At 35.3% G+C, this 20996-nt stretch overlaps 1 protein-coding gene across 7 annotated transcripts in view; it reads right to left on the bottom strand.

Moving 5' to 3' along the window:
- The window catches only part of LOC138714650 (myelin regulatory factor), a 472560-nt gene that overhangs the window by 42083 nt on the left and 409481 nt on the right, over positions 1 to 20996 (bottom strand). For 6 of the 7 annotated variants that reach the window (XM_069846712.1, XM_069846710.1, XM_069846708.1 and 3 more), the window contains 7 exons: positions 17690 to 17783; positions 14337 to 14515; positions 11637 to 11841; positions 8774 to 8989; positions 6569 to 6799; positions 2465 to 2624; positions 42 to 174 (listed from right to left, as the gene is read on the bottom strand). In XM_069846712.1, the coding sequence (XP_069702813.1) occupies positions 42 to 174; positions 2465 to 2624; positions 6569 to 6799; positions 8774 to 8989; positions 11637 to 11841; positions 14337 to 14515; positions 17690 to 17783 (1218 nt within the window). The remainder of the gene's footprint in view (positions 1 to 41; positions 175 to 2464; positions 2625 to 6568; positions 6800 to 8773; positions 8990 to 11636; positions 11842 to 14336; positions 14516 to 17689; positions 17784 to 20996) is intronic. The other variant, XM_069846709.1, reaches the window with a different exon arrangement.

Genomic DNA, 20996 nt, shown 5'->3' with positions numbered 1-20996 from the left:
CATGAAGGTAGCTAAATGAGAGAAGACAAAACGTTACTCACCAAAATGCCATGATGAGCACGAGCACCACTATCGTGATTTGGATGAATTTGTTGGAGCACACCACATCGTCGTCTGCATCCAATCGGTTGCGCCTTCTGTGCTTCAAGGCGGCTCCTGACAGTTTGCTCGCTACTACAAAACAAATTAATAACAATAAAAAACATTATAGGTATGAGCTATTCCATCTCAAATCAACCGAAATATAGAGAAAATTGACCTTACAATTTCTGAATACAATGAAACTTTTTTGTACGTAGAGAACTGTGATACAATGCTTTGTGCAAAGTTCGAGGGATCAGAACTTCGTAGTGTTTAAATTTAAAATATTTAAATTTATCGTGTTTTCATAAAATTAAGAACTTTAAACTGTTGTAGATCAAAATCATGGTTTATTTTGATGCTGAGAAATTAAAGTTTATATTAACATATAAACAGATTTTCTTATTTTTTATGGAAATGGAGAAATTTCGTTTTTTTCTCATTAAGACGTCTTTGCCTAGGAAAAAATATTTTTAAAATATATATTTAGATTCCGCATTGAAAGTACAAATAAACACATATTTTTTACTGATGGTATGTTGATAAGAAAGTATTGAAAATATCAAATAAAGAAAATAAATAGTACGCGCGTGAACTAACCAGCTGACTGTGAGACGGGAGCTAGCCGAGACAAACAAGGCCAGGAGACAAACACATGATGTTTCGTCTAGTAGCACATAGCTGGGCTAGCTTTATCACAAGTTTTCATAAACACAGGAGTAAAATGACGCCCAACGCTCGCTTATCTTCAGCTCTCGGCCAGTGCGTGCGGTACTGCGCCATTCAAGTCCAGGTGTGTGAAAATAATTTATTTAATACCCTCGAAACTTATTGTCGTACCACTAAGCAAACAATGCCGAATTCCTCTTAATAACGCAAGGTTTTTTCTCAATATTTTTTTTACATTTTTACAAATGGGCAAAAAGCCTAAAAGTAGTAAAATCAGATTATCTGTCTCTCTGTACACAATAAAAATAAGGATTACTTCTTATCATAACCTACCAAATGTCAGCTTCAAAATGAGCTCTCTTTCAATATTCTGCAGTAAACGGTTCCAGAGTTCTGAGCGCTGAAAGAGGCTTGTTTTTATAAAATACGCTAAATTTGTCGCTCAACAATACGAAAACTGTTTGACTTTCGATAGCATATTTTTGCAAATGCACTCTCCTCAGCACCTTCTATAAATAGGGAAAAAATGAGAGTATAAAAAAAATGCGAGGTTTTTTACTGATTGATTTCATATGGAATAGCCCATACATAAAGTTGGAGCTAGTGCAGGCTACATTCCATGTGAAAACACTGACTTTGTCAAGAGCAATTTTCTTATTATTTCTGTCTCAAGTTCTGGTACAAACTTAATACTCAATGCATAATTAAAATTCAGATTAAATTATAGTAATTTTAAAGTTACTATAGGCAGAGAGCTGGGTACTATTTGAAATACATGTATTTAAAATACGCATTTTAAATAGGCTATATTTCCATTTTATAATTTGAAAGGATTTTCGAAAGTCTTTCATATTTGTTATATGAATATATAAAATTGAATCTTTCGTACACTACTTTTAACACTTGAATATAAATAATTGATTAAATGGCGATCTTACTCGTGTTAATTATGTAAGCATGTGTGGCTTAGAGCTGTTTCAGTGTTACTTGATACCATCCTCAGAGCCTACTAGATCTTGGCGCTATCTCAACTTCGCTGCCTGTTGTGTGGGTGCGTTCGTGTGTTGAAGAGTTGTGTCAAATAGTGTGTGTGTTCTGAAATTGATCTGTGTGTGTTGAGAATTTGATCAGGGTGTATTTTAGTGTGTCTGTATATTTCATATTGTTCTAGTGTGTTGAGTTTTTGGTTTTTGGGTTGTATGTGTAGGATTTCCATGTCTGTATTTATGTTACTATATGTGTGAAGTTATTATTATTCATTCAATAACTAAACATTTCATCAGTGGGTATTAGTATGGTTATGAAACTAGCTTTTGGTAACTGACTCAACAGACAGATTCAGTGTCTTATGCATTCCTGATGACGAAGACGACATGTAGCTTCAAAACAATGGATTTTTCTACATATGTGACATAGTTCAAAAACATCTCTCCATACTGAACATCATGAAAACCATAACTGAAGCATCTGAAACCCGACATAACTTAGCGATATAAAACATTCAGAGATTTTCGAGGTTTAAATTCAACTTCGAAATGTTAAATCCATATGGTATCAAACTTAATCTCACAATTTCGGTCTTCAGCAGTTAAGGAAACAGTTATTTATGCTTATTAGAAAGTAGATTAATATAAGAAGGTGTGATTAAGATAAGAAGCTTAATTTTTGTGATATTGTGGGATAGAAACCCTTTCATTAGTTATAGTTGTGTTACCACTAGAAATACTGGACGATGTGGACTTGAGGCTGTCAATTCGCTTCAGCTTGGCAAGTTTGCGGTTCATTCTCTCCAGCTCGTCGATCCTGGTCTCCAGGTTGTCCGTGACCTTGCAGAGCTCCTTCACCGCACCCACATTCTCCATGAAGATCCTTTCCTGCAACACGAAATGTTTAGAATAATGATTTTTATATTATGCAAAAGTTCCGTTTTCTTGGCCTGAGGAAATGCTCCTGCATTCCACTGAAGGATCTTAAGTTGTTCAGAGTAATCCTTAAAAGGACAATTTGTTGGCTTTCTCATTTTCTTTGCCTTATTTTAGACCATTTTGCCGCAAAGCATTGTCCAAGGTGCGCCACGTGGAGGTGGGTCTATGTCGCACCCCTATCTCCTTCAACCTCTAATGCTTCCACAAAACTCACTTCAGATAGATATAATTCAATCAGAAATAGACCTCGTAGAACAAATCACCAAAAATCAATACAGTAAAGAAAATTTAAAACAATTGGCCCTTAAAACCGTCAACATCAGATATCCGGAAGACTATTGGATAAGAATTTATACAGATGGATCAAAAACAGACCCTCAAGGAAATGTAGGAGCTGGTATTTTAGCAATCTTTTTTGCTTCTATCTCCCAGTTGGTTATAATCTATCTGCATATGATGGAGAAATTGAAGCTATACATGTTGCCTTAAATCAACTTTTATTCCATATGGATAAATTCACAAACGCTATCATTCTCTCAGGCTCAAAAGCAGCCATTTTGTCCATAAATAAAACTGACCACCTCTACACAGAACAAATTAATAATTGTCAAAAAATGCTTGCAACTTTAAAAGAACGTAGCAAAACAGTTGTGTTACAGTGGATCCCAGGACATTGTAATCTACATGGGAATGAACAGGCTGACACATTAACTAAGAAGGGTGCCAATCTCAAAATAAACCCACGGAAACCTTTGTCATTTAGCTCAGTAAAACAATATATCAAGCAACTACAAAGAAATAATCACCAACAAGAACTGGACATAAACATTTCGCAACAACGTAGGAAATTACTGAAGGATATACCTCCTGAACCCAGAAGACTGGCAGTTGCAAGCTTTCGTCTTAACACTGAACATGACATCCTGGGTAAACACCTCAATCGTCTTGGCATCCTTCCATCAGCATCCTGCATTTTGTGCCATCAACAGGAAGACATGGATAGACAACATCTTGCAAAATGCCCTGCTCTGAAATCCTCCAAGGAAGTCGACCGCTACTGGGAAGCCAGAGCCCGAATGTTTTTAATTACTTAATCCGTAGTTTTGTTCACCACTTTCTTGTTTTTCCCCCAGTCAAAGATAGTAAATATCATGTACTAGCCATTAGACAAATAAATAAATATTATGCAAAAGTTAAGTCATCAACTTAATGATAATACACATTATTTAATTTAATTACATAACTCTATTACTTCCATTTTAGATTGAAGAGCATCACCGCTCATAATGCACGTTCAGGTATATGCCGCAATTCAACATCATAAGACAACCTAATATTGAAATATATCGTCGGATACAAACGATATCCATAACAACTTTGAATAATTAGACTCAAGGCACAACCTCATTCATTCATCCATTCATTCATTCATTCATTCATTCATTCATTCATTCATTCATCCATTCATCCATCCATCCATCCATCCATCCATCCATCCATCCATCCATCCATCCATCCATCCATCCATCCATCCATTCATTTATTTTATTCCATAAATCTTACATGAGCAATGAAGCTTTAAGATGTGGAACAAGTCAAAATTTTACAATATTACAATTACAATTTTTACAAATTTTTATAGTTTTACAATTTAGTAATTTTCTACAATTTTTACAATTTTGTGCAATTTTGTACAATATTTTGGCGAGATGTAGTGAGATGAGGTGAGATCCGAGGATTTGCCAAAATATTACCCGGCATTTGCCTTTTGGTTGGGGGAAACCTCGGAAAACCCCAACCAGGTAATCAAATCAAAGGGGGGTAATGTAATCAAAGGGGTTGATGCCAAGGATTCACCATAGACTCGCCATAGACCATCCGGCTTTAGTCTATATATTATGACGTACATACATTTAGAAGGTGAAAAGACGTGCAGGAATGATAAAACAAGAATACGGGCACGAACAAATCAGTTAACATAGTTCAAAGACTGTAATGCATCTCTTCACACAATATAGTATACAGATTTCATTTTATGTTTTATTATTTTATCAGTGAAGACCTGCAAACATATTTGTACAAGTATTGTATTCATTGATTAAAGTTCTCGTTAACACTTTGTTAAAAACATAAAATTTACTCTGTCACACGTTAAAAGTGTTAAAATTGTTAAAAAGGTATTTACCTTCGACAGACGGCCCGTTTCGACGCTATTTGTCGTCGTCTTCAGTGTCTCCTGAACCACTGCTGATTTTGGCTCTGCGATTTGCAGTTGTCGATGGTAGGGGTGGGGGGTGTGTTGCTCCTATGGTGGGGGTTGGCTGTCTGTATGCCATGACGTACCATGACGTCAAACAATGTGTGCGTATTGAACTGTAGTTGCGTATTAAGTATGTATTGTGGGTTCACAGTTAAATATCCTAGAACAATACGAAATATATAAGAATACAATAGCACACCCACAATACATACTTAATACGCAACTACAGTTCAATACGCACACATTGTTTGACGTCATGGTACGTCATGGCATACAGACAGCCAACCCCCACCATAGGAGCAACACACCCCCCACCCCTACCATCGACAACTGCACATCGCAGAGCCAAAATCAGCAGTGGTTCAGGAGACACTGAAGACGACGACAAATAGCGTCGAAACGGGCCGTCTGTTGAAGGTAAATACCTTTTTAACAATTTTAAGACTTTTAACGTGTGACAGAGTAAATTTTATGTTATTGTATTCACACGTGTGCTTTTAATCATTTGACGGTAGGGTGTAGTCACACAAGAAAGACATATTTATGTCCTAATTATCATGTTTTTATCATATTGTATATATTGTATTTCGGTTTTAGAGACATACCGGTATGTACCTGTCACATCCAAGGTCAGTGTAACAGAGGTTTACCCCTCCGAAATGCCAGACACCATCATGTTCGATCCTTAATTGCAACTGCTTTAAGAAAAAAGTCTTGGATAGTAGAACAGGAAGTTTTTTGCCTTGCTACTAATGGCTCCTCTAGACGTATTGACATCATAGTGTATTCCCAGACTACCAAGAAAGGATATATAATTGATCCCACCATAAGGATTGAAACGGGGAGTAGCCAGCCAGAGGATGTCAATAAAGAAAAGATCAACATTTATCTGCCAACAGTTGATTACTTCAAAGCAAAATACCAGCTTGAAGACATTGAGGTGATTGGTCTTCTTATTGGAGCTCGTGGTGTGATTCCGAAGTTCTTTGAAAGCTTCAGGAAGACTTTTGAACTACCACAGACACTTACTGCTGACATCATAACTTCAGTTTTGGAACGCTCTTGCCAAATTCTGAGTCATCATATTCACTCTGTTTAATTTGTTTTCTTCACTTTATATTCATATATGTTTATTTTAATTTTCTTTCTACAAAATTTATGTAAACATTTAATATTGTAAAATTCATGTAGGAGAGTATACTGAGTCCTTCTGGGCTACCTCCAATGGGAGGCAGTTATTATCTTATCTTATCTATTCCTACATAGAATGTTGTATCTGATGATGTTGGTATGAAACTGACGAAAACGTTCATACAATATTAAATCATGTAATGTAAGGACTCGCACCTTACATATATTAATAGTAAAGTCTGAAAATAAATATTCATATTATAAAAGTAAGAGAGAAAAATGCTCGAAGAGAAGAAAAATACGGGAGCCAGAAGTGTGTTGAAAATTTAGGGCAAATACAGGAGATCCCGAGAAATATGGGAGGGTTGGCACTTATTCACACATTCACAGTACGACAACAACTGAATACAGCTTGCTCGTAGAAAAAATACTTGAAGTCACCAGACGATTATCCTAGTCTCTGATGTATTTAGAAAAGATTCAATCTACAGTAAATACAAACCTTGTTCACCACTAGGAAATTGTCTATCCTCTGTCCGTTTGGAAGTATGATGTCACCTGCGGCATGAACAGCCTCTGGCAACACCCTCTGAACATCCTGTGCGATTATGCCTGTATCGGAGGCTAGGTGGGGGTTGGCTACCAATCCAGCATGGAGAGCAAATTCTGGTGCATAGGTGTACCTCACCACGCGAAGCTGCTGGACATTGCGAAGCTGTTCTCTGGTGTCACACTGCAATTATAACAACGCGGTGTTATTAAACACTTCATTCCCATAAAAATCTGTAAAGATGATATCTGTCTTCAATTTACCAAACACTTTTATGATTTTTACTAGAATTACTCAGCTACATGCTGATTACACGATGTCCATTGTGCCATTTCCCAAGTAAGAATTTCTTGTAGTACCGGTAACTGTATTTTTAATCACTTATGAATAAGGATAGGCCTACCATGAAACGTTGGATAAAATAAATCAAAATCGGTGAATAAAACTACTGTAATTTGGGGAAAAGTCTTTATTTAAGTAATGTAAATCCTGAAAAAAGTAGTTATTTAAATATTTAAACCATGAAAAAAGTTGGTATTTAAACATGTAAACATGAAGAAAAATCGCTTTAAAAATTTGATAATAAAAGTCATTGCCCTACAGGCTTCGCCAGTATTAATAAGGCCCGTTACACACCAGATGGAGAAAAGTGTCGCGTGAATATAAAAAACATTAGCCCTATGTTCACGTGCACATTATGACAGGCCTGCTGAATTATCAACAGTAATCTCACTAGAGGTTTTGATTTACTTACTTCCTGGCTTTTAACGAACACGCAGGTTCATTGCCGCCTTCACATAAGCCCGCCATCGGTCCCTATCCTGAGCAAGATTAATCCAGTCTCTATCATCATATCCCACTTCCCTCAAATCCATTTTAATATTATCTTCCCATCTGCGTCTCGGCCTCCCTAAAGGTCTTTTTTCCCCCCGGCCTCCCAACTAACACTCTATATACATTACGTGCTACATGTCCTGCCCATCTCAAACGTCTGGATTTAATGTTCCTAATTATGTCAGGTGAAGAATGCAATGCGTGCAGTTCTGTGTTGTGTGACTTTCTCCATTCTCCTGTAACTTCATCCCTCTTAGCCCCAAATATTTTCCTAAGCACCTTATTCTCAAACACCCTTAACCTATGTTCCTCTCTCAAAGTGAGAGTCCAAGTTTCACAACTGTAAAGAACAACCGGTAATATAACTGTTTTATAAATTCTAACTTTCAGATTTTTTGACAGCAGACTGGATAATAAAAGCTTCTCAACTGAATAATAACAGGCATTTTCCCATATTTATTGTGTGTTTAATTTCCTCCCGAGTATCATTTATATTTGTTACTGTTGCTCCCAGGTATTTGAATTTTTCCACCTCTTCAAAGGATAAATTTGGTTTTGTTTTATCTAGATAAAATTAAAACTTAGTAGAATTTAATTGACTATTACACGATTAGAAGAAAGTATATTTTGTATTCAACCTTTCCTCTACTGAACCTACCCATTTACTACTTTTCAAGAGATATTTCAACTGGTGATTTTGAAAGATGCCTTGAAAGGACATATAGTTATAAATAGGTTCATTATGTTAGAAGTCAAAATATTAGGCACAAATGTCCACACCTGTGGAGTAACGGTCAGTGCGTCTGGCTGCGAAACCAGGTGGCCCAGGTTCGAATCCCGGTCGGGGCAAGTTACCTGGTTGAGGTTTTTTCCGGGGTTTTCCCTCAACCCAATACGAGCAAATGCTGGGTAACTTTCGGTGCTGGACCCCGGACTCATTTCACCAGCATTATCACCTTCATATCATTCAGACGCTAAATAACCTAGATGTTGATACAGCATCGTAAAATAACCCAATAAAAAAATAAAATTAGGCACAAATGAAACATTTTTAACATTTCAGATAAACTAAATCACTATTAAAGATGGTGTGGCTACATTTAAAGGAATGGAACTTGTGGAGCTTGGGAGAAACCTGAGTAATTTTTATCAGTGTAACCTAGAGTGTGGTGTGGAAGAGAAGGACTGATGGCCTTAAATCCACCAGAGAAAATAAATAAAAATAAACGAGAATAGAAAATAGAAAAACACAAATGCACGATAGACTGACCCAGAAATTATGGAAATTTCTATTCTAGCAGTGAACAGCTTCATTTTTCTCACCTCCTGTATGTTTTCCTTTGCTCGCCTGTCACTAGGCTGAACAATATGGCCGGTCACCTTGAGGTTCCCGTGAATGACCATTGCCTCGTCGGGTCTGTCTGTGTTGATGCCCACCCGACCAGCGTGGAAGATGGACTCTGGCGTGTGGCCCTTCTGCCAGCACAGTTCCACATCGCTCTCAAACTGGCCAGGGTTTGACGCCTGAAACAGGAAAGCCTGGTGTCTTCAGGTACACTGCTCTATCAAGCACTTCCTTTTATTCTTAATTAAATTGCTTTGGAGGAACAGAATGACGTGACAACTGGGTGCCTGGACACCTAACCACCAAAAGAAAATGTGACTCAGGTTCTGAAACTGATTAGGGTTTCAGGGCTGCATTGGGGATGAAGTGTTCAGGACTAACCTAACCTATCTCTAGTTATATTGTATTGTATTTATTTACATTTCATGGTATTTGTACATCACTTCACAGCTAGATTATGGCTGCAAAAGGGTATCTGTCGGATACAGGGGGGAGAGCCATTAATCCTTCCCATTGAAGGCTTTAAGGAGCCAACCTGGACAAATACCCAACGTCCCATCCTTACCTTCCTGTGGTGCAGCTGTTAGTAAGCATAATTTTACGGGCTGAACTAAAGGGAAGGGCTACTCATCAATTAGCACTGGTCAGCTTGATGAGTTAATGACTGAATTTGGTATAATTTTCCTCTAACCAAAACCTAATTCCCTCTTTACCCTTTCCTATCCAGTCCTCTGACTGAACTCTTACTTTCTTCGACCCCGACGGCATTAGAGCATTCGAGGCCTAGGGGTTCATTTCCCTTTCCTTCCTCCTCTTTCTACTTTTCTGTTCCTAGTGCTGACCTGCTATGGCACTAAAATCGTCCTCCAGTGGCTTAAGGAGGGAAAGCTGGTGATCAACAAGATCTCCCAGCTAGGTCCAATGGACCCGTCGACCAACAGCAGGTGTGGTCCTCCAGACATTCTGGGGGTTGTGTGTGAATGAAGTAGCCACCAAAACGTTAAAATATGGTGTTCACTTAAATCGGCTACAACTTGCCATTTTTCACTCCAATATGAAATGAGTACCATTAAGGTAAAATTATCTGGAGGTAAAATAGTCCCCCAATCGGATCTCCGGGCGGGACTACTTTAATGGTACAGAATCAACTAAACATCTTACAATGGAATGCTGGCGGTATAACATCAGCCAAGAAGACTGAACCAAGAAATGGATTCGGAACATCTCAAAATCTGTGCTTCAGTGGCTGGTCATGATAATATCTTTGAAAAATATTGGAGTGCAAGAGGTCAAATGACTTCATTGTCAAATGCCTCGCATTAGAAAACAACAACAGCTAGATTATGGAACATGTCAAAAAAATCTTAATAATACTACAAAGTCTTAATTATAGTCAATCTAGAATTAGATTGTGTACATAGGTACAGAAGAGTTTTACAATATTATAGTCTACTAGTACAACACAAAGTTTGAGAATCAATACTTAATACAACACAGAAATATTCATGAAGTGTTGTTGAATGCCATGAATTCACTTACAAAATAGAAGGCTGTGAGAAATTAGGTACTGTACTTCTTTAATTTGGCCCTAAATAATCTTTTGTTTTGAGTTTGATTTTTTACAACCGTAAGGAGGCTATTAAAAATTTTTACTGTGATGTAACACTCCTTTTTTGATAGCATGATAGACTTGTCAATGGAATACAATAGTAATATACGTTACAAGAGCGGTATGTTGACGTTTTCATGGTCGAGGAAAAGACTGAAAAAGCGAAACGTAGTTGAGCTTTTTTAATTTCCGAGAACATGAAAACAAACATACCGCTTGTGTATCGTACATTATTTTGTGCGAAGATCGTTTATTACATACCTGAAAGAGGAATTTCTAATTAGTTGCAGTGAAATCTCCATGTTGGTTTCTGTTTAATGACGGCAACTTCGGAAAACCAAAATATCTTTCTTCAACACTGTTGCTATAAAATGTTTTCTGTGTTTACTATACTCCAGCAGGCCGTGATATACATCTATCTTTTTTTTTCCCCAGTCTATAAATGCGGACTTAAAACAAATGGTAAGGTTATGTAAAGATTTATTTTTCATTTTAATATTTTAACAATACTATTTATATAACATATTGCAGTAATAACATCGGCATCTGGAATCTTGTTGATTTTTTCACGGCTTCCTTAATGTTACTTGTGTCAGGAATGCAATAAGTTTCGTGGAGTAGTAGACTTTACTTAATTTTTGCAAATATTTAAAAACAATAATTAACAGTGCAATTTAGGTGAAATTGCAGTGGTAAGTTTCCAATTTATAATTATTACTATGTTAAACGTCTCTAAAAATAATATGTTAAAAGCCTAAAGCAGTAAAATGAATGTCGCGCCTAAGCGGTAAGAAGAGGGAAATTGTTGTGTGTGTTACGTTGGGAATACTGAATGTGGTATTTCACACTTACCGCGTATTGGTTCTGTGCGGAAAGCAAGCAAATACGCACGATCTCGCACAAAAGTCATTTTTGACACGTATTCATACTATGAACTGTTGAATTAGTTACAAAATTCTCACGATTACATATGAGGAAGATTATTAATAAAAAGATATACTGACAAGCATGGCATTATTTGTATTTTTTTGTAAATGATCCTACACAATTCCCTAGATCTGGTATCTACTTTTATTCTAATTATTCTAATTATTCTTGTTTGTAGTAGAAACATACTGTTACTATCTGTAGAATTTCCCCAAAATATTATTCCAAAACTCATTACCGAGTGGAAGTATGCAAAGTATTTGTATCTGGTCTACTTCACATCGTAATGGAGTTGTAATACTTACCCTGACAATGATCCGCTCGGATGCGTGGGACACAATGGGGTAGTTGTTGCTGTCTGCACAGTGTGCGTGCAGCCCCACCACCAGGTAGAAGTAGCGCTGGTCGGGGTTCGGCTTTCCTTTCTTTCGCATGTTGTTGGACGTCGTTTCGCTGAAGTGCAGACGTCCGACAGTCACTTTCGTAACTTGTTCTCCTTGGAGATCAACACTACACAGAATAAAATTAAATTTGAAACTAAAATAATGCAGCTTATCTGCATTAACAGATAACTGTGATAACTAGTACTTTGTTTAACAATTAATTAATTTGACAGGATTAAAACCAAATGGCTTTCTCTTGCACCCTACCAGATAACACATACAAATATAGACAGTAACAGTAAATAATGCAAATTACATGAAAATCCAATAGAAGATCAACAGGATCAAAAGAGTACAGTGCTTTCGTATAAAACTATAATACAAGAAAAAATCAATCGATCTTCTTAATGTATCCAGCTGTTTGCTGACAACATAAAGTCCACTATAGTCCACTGTGGTCTATTCAGTTGTTGTTTTTCACGAGAAATGAGGGGTATTTTGATCGGTGCTCATTATAGATGCCTGTTGCTAGTAGCCAGAGGTGGGGTGTAGTCAATATATACTGCAGGGCTGTGTCTTCTGCAACTGGTACTGATGATTTTAATTTACTTCTTTTGTGGTTTATGGATGGACAGTATAGAAGAATGTGTTCCAGATCTTCATCATGATTATTGCACCACAGACAAGTAGGATTATCAGAAATGTGAAATCGGTGTAGGTACAATTGAGTGACAATGTGACCTGTTCTGGCTCTTGTTAAAAATGTGTGAACATGTCTGGGCAAGTTTTTGTACATTTCCAGGCCATTTGGTTTCTTTTGTACAGACTGTAAAATTTTTTCTTTGTCAGAAGAGAGCCAACTGTTGATCCATAGGTTTGTAAAATGAGACTTTATAAAAAAAGAGAGAGAGAGAGAGAGAGATAAAAAAAAAGAGGAAATAACAGTGATAGCAATGATGATGATGATGATGTTGTTGTTCTAATGGTAATTTGAGCAATTAACCCATCTTCTCTCTGGCGTCCCAATGTAGCTTTGTTAAATTTCCTTTATGCTGATGATGTTGGTCCAGGCGTATATGCAGTGGAAAAGGTGGTTTCCGTCCATGACAGAGTTTGCTTTGTGGCAGATGGTGCATTCATTGGATGGTAGATACCTATTCGTGTGAAGTGTGCAGTAAGACCAGGGTGCGAATTAAGATTTCTGATGAGGGGGGGATAGAATCCTAGATAGAGAATACCATACATAAAATTATTATTATCCTCTTTCGATACAGCTCAACATTTGGTCACACTGAGTTGCTTGTCTTGCATCTCGATTATGATAATAATTATATGAATGAGCAGGCGTAAGATAAGGTGTAATTCCTAAGTTATTGATTGTTGTCAGCTTGCTGGTGATGATAATACATCAATATTATTTTCTTTGCTTACTTTATACTGTACTTTATAAAGTACCGGTATACTCTTATTGAAACAATATTATATTTTGTAAGGGGGATAGAAGTTATCCCTGGCAGGGATGTTATTATGAATTTATGAGAGGGGGATAACTTTCCAACAGAGGGGAAATCCCCCCTATGCCCCCTGTTAATTCGCACCCTGAGTAAGACTGTCATGACCTGTCTTCAGCCTAAAACTTACTACAGCTTATATATTATTTTTTATTTTAATGTACCGAAGTACATATGATATTTCCATGCAGATATTCTGCGTCATCATACGATGAAAGAGTAATATGCGTAGTGATTTAAGACGGCGCTTATTCCGTCGGATCCCGGCCAACTAGTCACTCATTACGAGTGCACCTCAGCACATGTGTGGACTTCGGTCCTAGGTTCATAGATATCTATGACGTAGTGCAGAGGGCGGCCACTAGAGGGAACCCAAGAGTTGGAACTTAAAACTGAGACGATTCTTCCAACGCCGGGGTGGAATCCGGTGTGGTTTAGTGGATAAAGCATCAGCACGTAGAGCTGAAAACCCGGGTTCAAATCCCAGTGCCGGAGAGAATTTTTCTCCGTTCCATTACTCTTTCATCGTATTACTACAGCTTCCTTTCTAGGCCTTTCTCTTGTTGTTTTTCCGATCATAATAATAATAATAATAATAATAATAATAATACATTACACGTTAAGGGTAAAACCGACAATATGACCTACAGATTGTTATAATATTATGTATTATGACTTAAGCCGAAGTTCTGCAATTCGACTGGTGTTCAGCAAGCAATTCTATATGATTCTTTAATTTACACTTGAATTCTGATATTGTCCGGGAGTCTCTGACATGGTCAGGGACAGAAGTCCAGAGCCCTGGAATCAATAAACTGAAAGATAACGAACTGGCCCATTATCTCCTGGCCTAGTTTCCTCATAAGTGGTGCCTACTGCTAATGAAAAGAAATATATGACATACACAGCAGGATATACCATACAAACAATCCAAGTAGAAATACAGAAGAAACTACTTCATGGGCAAAGTTTTTTGTTGGACCATTTGATTTTTAGTTGTAGTGAGTGCATAATTATTGTTCTCCAGCTGTGTCACGCCTTCTGAAATAAGCACTGTAGGAAACTGCTACAAATAACAGGCAAAAACAAATACCTAAACAATATGACTTACAGCACTGGGTGGAAGGGCTTCTTGCTGCGGTCGCTTTGCGACTGCTCCACCTTGATGGTCTGTGTTGGGGACTCCACTTTGACTCCATAGAAGTGTAGATGAAAGCTTGCAATTTTCTTAAGACCTTCCGGCGTCTTCACAAATTGCGCGTCACCTTGGAGTTGTGCATGACAAGTGATCTGTGTGCAGAAAAACAAGAGATATTCAGATGGCTGAGAAACTTTTCCATTGAATAAACAATGCCATAGTGTGTACAATTAATGATACAATGGGTAATGATCACAATTCGATAACAATAATCCAGGTCTGTAAAAATATATGTCCTGGTTCTCTTCTGTTAAAATATTCTGCTCAACAACTGCCAGTGCAAGTACAGTATCGAAAAAAGTTTAACACCAACCCTACAAATCGTTTTATTTGCCTATTAATATACTTTTTTCTGTATCAGTTATATGATAATTTTATCATAATCTACGTTAAAAAATATGATAAGAAATAGTCAGGTGAAATGACTCAAGACCTATTTTTTATTATTATTATTATTATTATTATTATTATTATTATTATTATTATTATTATTATTATTATTATTATTATTATTATATTATTATTTATTATTATTTTTATTGACGAACCTATAATCAGTAATAGATTGTACAGAGAAAGAATAAATACAATACAATACAATATTATTATTATTATTATTATTATATTATTATTTATTATTATTATTATTTTTATTGACGAACCTATAATCTGTAATAGATTGTACAGGGAATGAATAAATACAATACAATACATTATTATTATTATTATTATTATTATATTATTATTTATTATTATTATTATATTATTATTATTTATTATTATTATTATTATTATTGTTATTATTATTATTATTATTATTTTTAATGACGAACCTATAATCTGTAATAGATTGTACAGGGAATGAATGAATAAATACAATACAATACAATACAATACAATATTATTATTATTATTATTATTATTATTATTATTATTATTATTATTATTATTACTACTACTATTGACGAACCTATAATCTGTAATAGATTGTACAGGAAATGAATAAATACAATACAATACAATATTATTATTATTATTATTATTATTATTATTATTATTATTACTACTAGTCCACACCTGTGGAGTAATGGTCAGCGCGTCTGGCTGTGAAACCAGGTGGCTCGGGTTTGAATCCCGGTCGGGGCAAGTTACCTGGTTGAGTTTTTTCCGGGGTTTTCCCTCAACCCAATACGAGCAAATGCTGGGTAACTTTCGGTGCTGGACCCCGGACTCATTTCACCGGCATTATCACCTTCATCTCATTCAGACGCTAAATAACCTAGATGTTGATACAGCATCGTAAAATAACTCAATAAAATAAATACTGTAAAAAATTATTACTATTGCCTATCAACGAAAAGAAATAAATAGAGTCAAAATTGTGGTGAATAATAAAATAATAGAGCAAGTGTCATCATTTAACTATTTATGGAATATTATATCAAATTCAGGAAATGAAGATAAAGAACAGAAACTACATAAATATAATGCAGTGAATGGAATTATAAGAAGACATTTCCAGAAACAAATGTTAAAATAAACTCAATTCAGAGTATACAACATTACAGCAAAACAAATGCTAAAATTTGGCAGTGAAACATGGATCATAAAGCAAAAAGAGAAATCTAGAATATAGGCAGCTCAAATTAAATTTCTCAGATCAATTTTAGGATTTACAAGATTAGACCACCAGAGGAATGAAGATATTGGAGCAAAATTTAAAGTTAAGAATATAAACAGAAATAGTAGAATACAGAGAGAAATGGAAACAACATGTTGAAAGAATGCAAAATTCCCGTTATCCAAAGGCAGCTTTATAGTACAGACCAATAAGGCGAAGAGATCAGGGAAGACCATAAACAAGATGGTTAGAACAGTGAACGGGAACAGACAAAAGTGTCTAAAACCAGAAAGTCAGAAGAATAATAAGAAGGAGATTATTATTTTTAGGTAGACAACAAGTAAGTGCACTTTTTTTTATCAAAGAAGATATTGTGGTTCAAAAACGGACTGATATAGAGTTATGATTTTTTGGTTATGAAGGTTATGCAAAACAAAATATGAAATAAATTACTACTTACTTACTTACTGGCTTTTAAAGAACCTGGAGATTCATTGCCGCCCTCACATAAGCCCGCAAGATTAATCCATTCTCCATCATCATATCCCACCTCCCTCAAATACATTTTAATATTACCTTCCCATCTACGTCTCGGCCTCCCTAAAGGTCTTTTTCCCTTCGGCCTCCCAACTAACACTCTATATGTATTTCTGGATTCGCCCATACGTGCTACATGTCCTGCCCATCTCAAACGTCTGGATTTAATGTTCCTAATTATGTCAGGTGAAGAATACAATGCGTGCAGTTCTGTGTTGTGTAACTTTCTCCATTCTCCTGTAACTTCATCCCTCTTAGCCCCAAATATTTTCCTAAGTACCTTATTCTCAAACACCTTAACCTATGTTCCTCTCTCAAAGTGAGAGTCCAAGTTTCACAATCATACAGAACAACCGGTAATATAACTGTTTTAAATTCTAACTTTCAGATTTTTTGACAGCAGACTGGATGATAAAAGTTTCTCAACTGAATAATAACAGGCATTTCCCATATTTATTCTGTGTTTAATTTCCTCCCAAGTATCATACAAAACAAAAAATTAAACTTCAAATTTCGGGAGATTTAATGTTTCTGAAATTTGAACCTCGCCACTAAAATGACGTGGTGTGGTCTGGAAAGACCTGATACTCAATTTGACAGATGACTGAGTGGACTCCGTGGTTGTTCTGGAAGTTTGGCAACGAGAAAAATTTCACCACCAGTTGGGATTGAACCCAAGACCTTTTCAATCCATAGCCAGTGACTCTACCAACTGAACTAGCCAACCACCTACTTTCTCTTTATACTTCGTTAAACATTTAAAACAAAAGAAGAACAAAATAAAATAAAAAAAGTAAAGAAAGAGAGGAAGAAAGAGGGGACAGAAGTATAAAAAGGTCGAGACCTAAGAAATTAAGAAAGAAAGAAGAGGGGGGGAAGAGGAAAAGGAAGAATAGGAACAAAAGAAGCCGAACAACAAGAATGGGAACACAAGAACAACAAGAATTACTGATTAAAAAAACTTAGCATGAATAACTGAAAAAAATAAGTGTGTGAAATAGAAGTTTATTGTATTTTTTCAACTCCTGTATATCTACACATGTATGAGAAACGATAAAGGTTAAGTTCAGGAGGCTTGTGATCTCTGAACTATAGATTTGCACTTTACCTGAAAATGATTCTTCTTCTGGCAGACAAATGCGTCGTCAGCATTTGAAAAGTTGAAACCCTTGTCTGCATCCACCCGGTAGTGTGGAACAGGGCTGCAAGAGAAGTTGCATCACTGTGGTAAGCAATCAAGTCTGCAAGAACGTATTACCCGTAACTTTTGATGTACGATGTATTTGGAGCATGATCTACATATTTCACTCTTTTTATAATTATATTTTTTACCTATGATGCCATTTTAAAATACATTAAAATTATGGTTATGTTATGTTATGTTTTATTTAACGACGCTCGCAACTGCAGAGGTTATATCAGCGTCGCCGGATGTGCCGGAATTTTGTCCCGCAGGAGTTCTTTTACATGCCAGTAACTCTGCTGACATGAGCCTGTCGCAATTAAGCACACTTAAATGCTATCGACCTGGCCCGGGATCGAACCCTAAATTATGGTGGAACCCATATCCAGAGACGTGGTGGTACACCATAATATCGATGACAATAAAAATAAATATCTTAAATGTACTGAATTTGAAGGGAAGTTTCGAAATCATATGGAACATCCCCTGATATTGCCATCAAACAAAGGGTCCTGATACATAGGACTGGTATTAAAGAAAAATAATTAGTCTATTTAAACAAGAAAGACGAATCAGATGAAATTGGAAATCACATTCCACATAATCTGATCATTTTACATGAACTTTACTGTTTGTTCGGAGTCTTGTAATGATTTGATGAGTAAAGTTGACATGGCTATATCTCAGTTCAAAACGTGGGTGATTATAACAAATTAATTCTCAATATTAATAAGATTGTATGTTTAAAATTTGTTAATAGACCTATGAATATAAATTTTCCATGTCAGTTGGGGGATATATTGACCCAAAGCCAACACAGTACTAAATTTCTTGGCATAATTATGGATAATCTATTGACTTGGAATGAGCATTCTGCTTTTATTACTAAAAATAGGTTGCAGCCGCCAAATTACTCTTCAAGGAACGACCACTCATATAAATTGAGGGAAAGAAGGCAGAGGACGGACACTGGAAAATTTTCTTTTCTCAATCGTACTATCAGGGACTGGAATGCTTTACCTGCAGACTTACTAAAGGCTTTACCAACAACCAAAAATGTATTTAAAAATAGGCTTAAGGACCTTACTAATAGACGGTAATTATACACAGTATTTAAAGGGTGTAAATGATATGTTGTTATTGAAGTGTTGTATCAGTGAAGAATTATGTTGTGTCAGTGAAGTGTGTTGTAACAGTGAAGAAGTATGTCGTGTCAGTGAAGTGTGCTGTGTAAGTGAAACGTGTTCCTGTCAGTGAAGCTTTATAGTTTATAGTGGCAGTGCAAAGTATTTGAACAGTGAAATGTTTTTGAAGTGTTAGTGAAATCAGGATAGAATCAGTGAAATGTGTCGTAGTTCCAGTGCAGTGAGTGAGTTGACAGCGAAATGAGTGTAATGTTGAAAGGTACTTGTGCAGATATGAACATATCATACTCGTGGGTTTTAGTTCGATCTTAGTTTTAAGATACAAATTAGAATATTTCAAATGTTATTTTAAGTGATCGTTTCATTTAATTTAGTATATTCCCTGTTGTTGTTATTATTATTATTATTATTATTATTATTATTATTATTAGTATTAATTATTAGTATTATCATTAATTGTATTTTTAATTAATAAGTTTATTATTGTCATTATTGAGTGTAATTAGTTACCACTGCCACCGGGTATATACCCATTGCAGTGTGAATAAATACATACATACATACAAAAAAACTTTGTTCTGCTAATTTTACTATTTTGCAATTGAGAGATATGCTAAACACCAAAATATTGATTTCAATTTACTATTCACTTGCTTATGCATATCTCAGTTATGCCGTTTTTATGGGGTAAGTCTACCAATTCTAATAGGATATTTATTGGACAAAAAAGAATTATACGATCCATTTTTAAATTAAAGAGTTTTGACTCATGCAAATCTTATTTTAAACAATACAAAATTTTAACATTTCCATCCATTTATATTTACAAATGCCTAATTTTCTTGAAACAGAATGAGAATAAATACAATAAGAATCTAGATTATCATAATTATAATACACGAAATGCACATCTGTTCTCAATAAAAAATCATAGACTTGTGAAATATGAAAAATCGCTTGCATATACTGGCATTGTGTTTTTTTAACAAATTATCATTGCAGATACAATCTTTACCTTATGCAAAATTTAAAGTGAAAGTTAAACAGATTTTAACTGATCAAACTTTTTATTCAGTAAAAGAATTCTTAAATCACAAGTTATGATATATGCAATACTACTTGATTATATTACTTATTTTAAACGTATTTTAACTTGTAGTGTTTTTAATTTTATTGTGTTTTTTATTTATTACTAGCCGTACCCGTGCGCTCCGCTGCACATGTTAGAAATACATATAAAGTAATTACATAATTAAAATAGGACATTTGATCCAGGGAACATTCGTGTTTGATATAAGGATAAATCGTTTATTATGTTACTTAATTTAAATTGTATTTGCATAATTAAAATGCGATCGTTTTGATCCAGAGACCACTCATTTGGTCATAAAAATTGTTTTAGGAAATACAGGAAACGAATGTACAGAATAGCCTATCAAGTTTTCTGTGCATAAGAAGCTATTTTAATCTTACCTGTCCTCGATTCACTCAGAAGTTACTGTAATAACATTATAGCATTATGTCCATCTAGAGAAACTACACTTTCCAATGATGAATTAATAATTAATTATACATATTTAGCTTCTGATATTACTTCATACAAACACAGAAACATTATCTGTAGGCTATCTTTCATAACTTTCAATTGTTGCTGTCCAAGGCCCGTTATAGACGAAGTCATTTGTTTTTTTAATTCATTACACGGCCTTAGATGGCAGTTATTTTACTTTTAAAACTCATTTATCCCATTAAATATCAGTCCTATCAAACTTTTTCAGGGAATAAAACTCATCGGAAATTATTTTTAAAGAAACTTTTGTTATGTAACATTTTTCACAAAAATCAAATAATGTATTTTGAATGCCATATAGCCTAAAATCTAAGTTACAACGAACTTAATTTATATTCCAATTTTCATCGAAGTCCGTTCAGCCATTATCGCATGAAAAGGTAACAAACATACAGACAGACAGACAGACAGACATACAAACAAAAATGTCAAAAAAGCGATTTTCGGTTTCAAGGTGGTTAATTGTATATGTTAGGACTAATTATTTTTGGAAAATTGAAAATTACCAGAAAAATTT

Source organism: Periplaneta americana, chromosome 15, assembly GCF_040183065.1.
Source record: "Periplaneta americana isolate PAMFEO1 chromosome 15, P.americana_PAMFEO1_priV1, whole genome shotgun sequence".
NCBI classification, from domain to species: domain Eukaryota; kingdom Metazoa; phylum Arthropoda; class Insecta; order Blattodea; family Blattidae; genus Periplaneta; species Periplaneta americana.
This window is presented reverse-complemented; position numbering and strand designations above follow the sequence as displayed.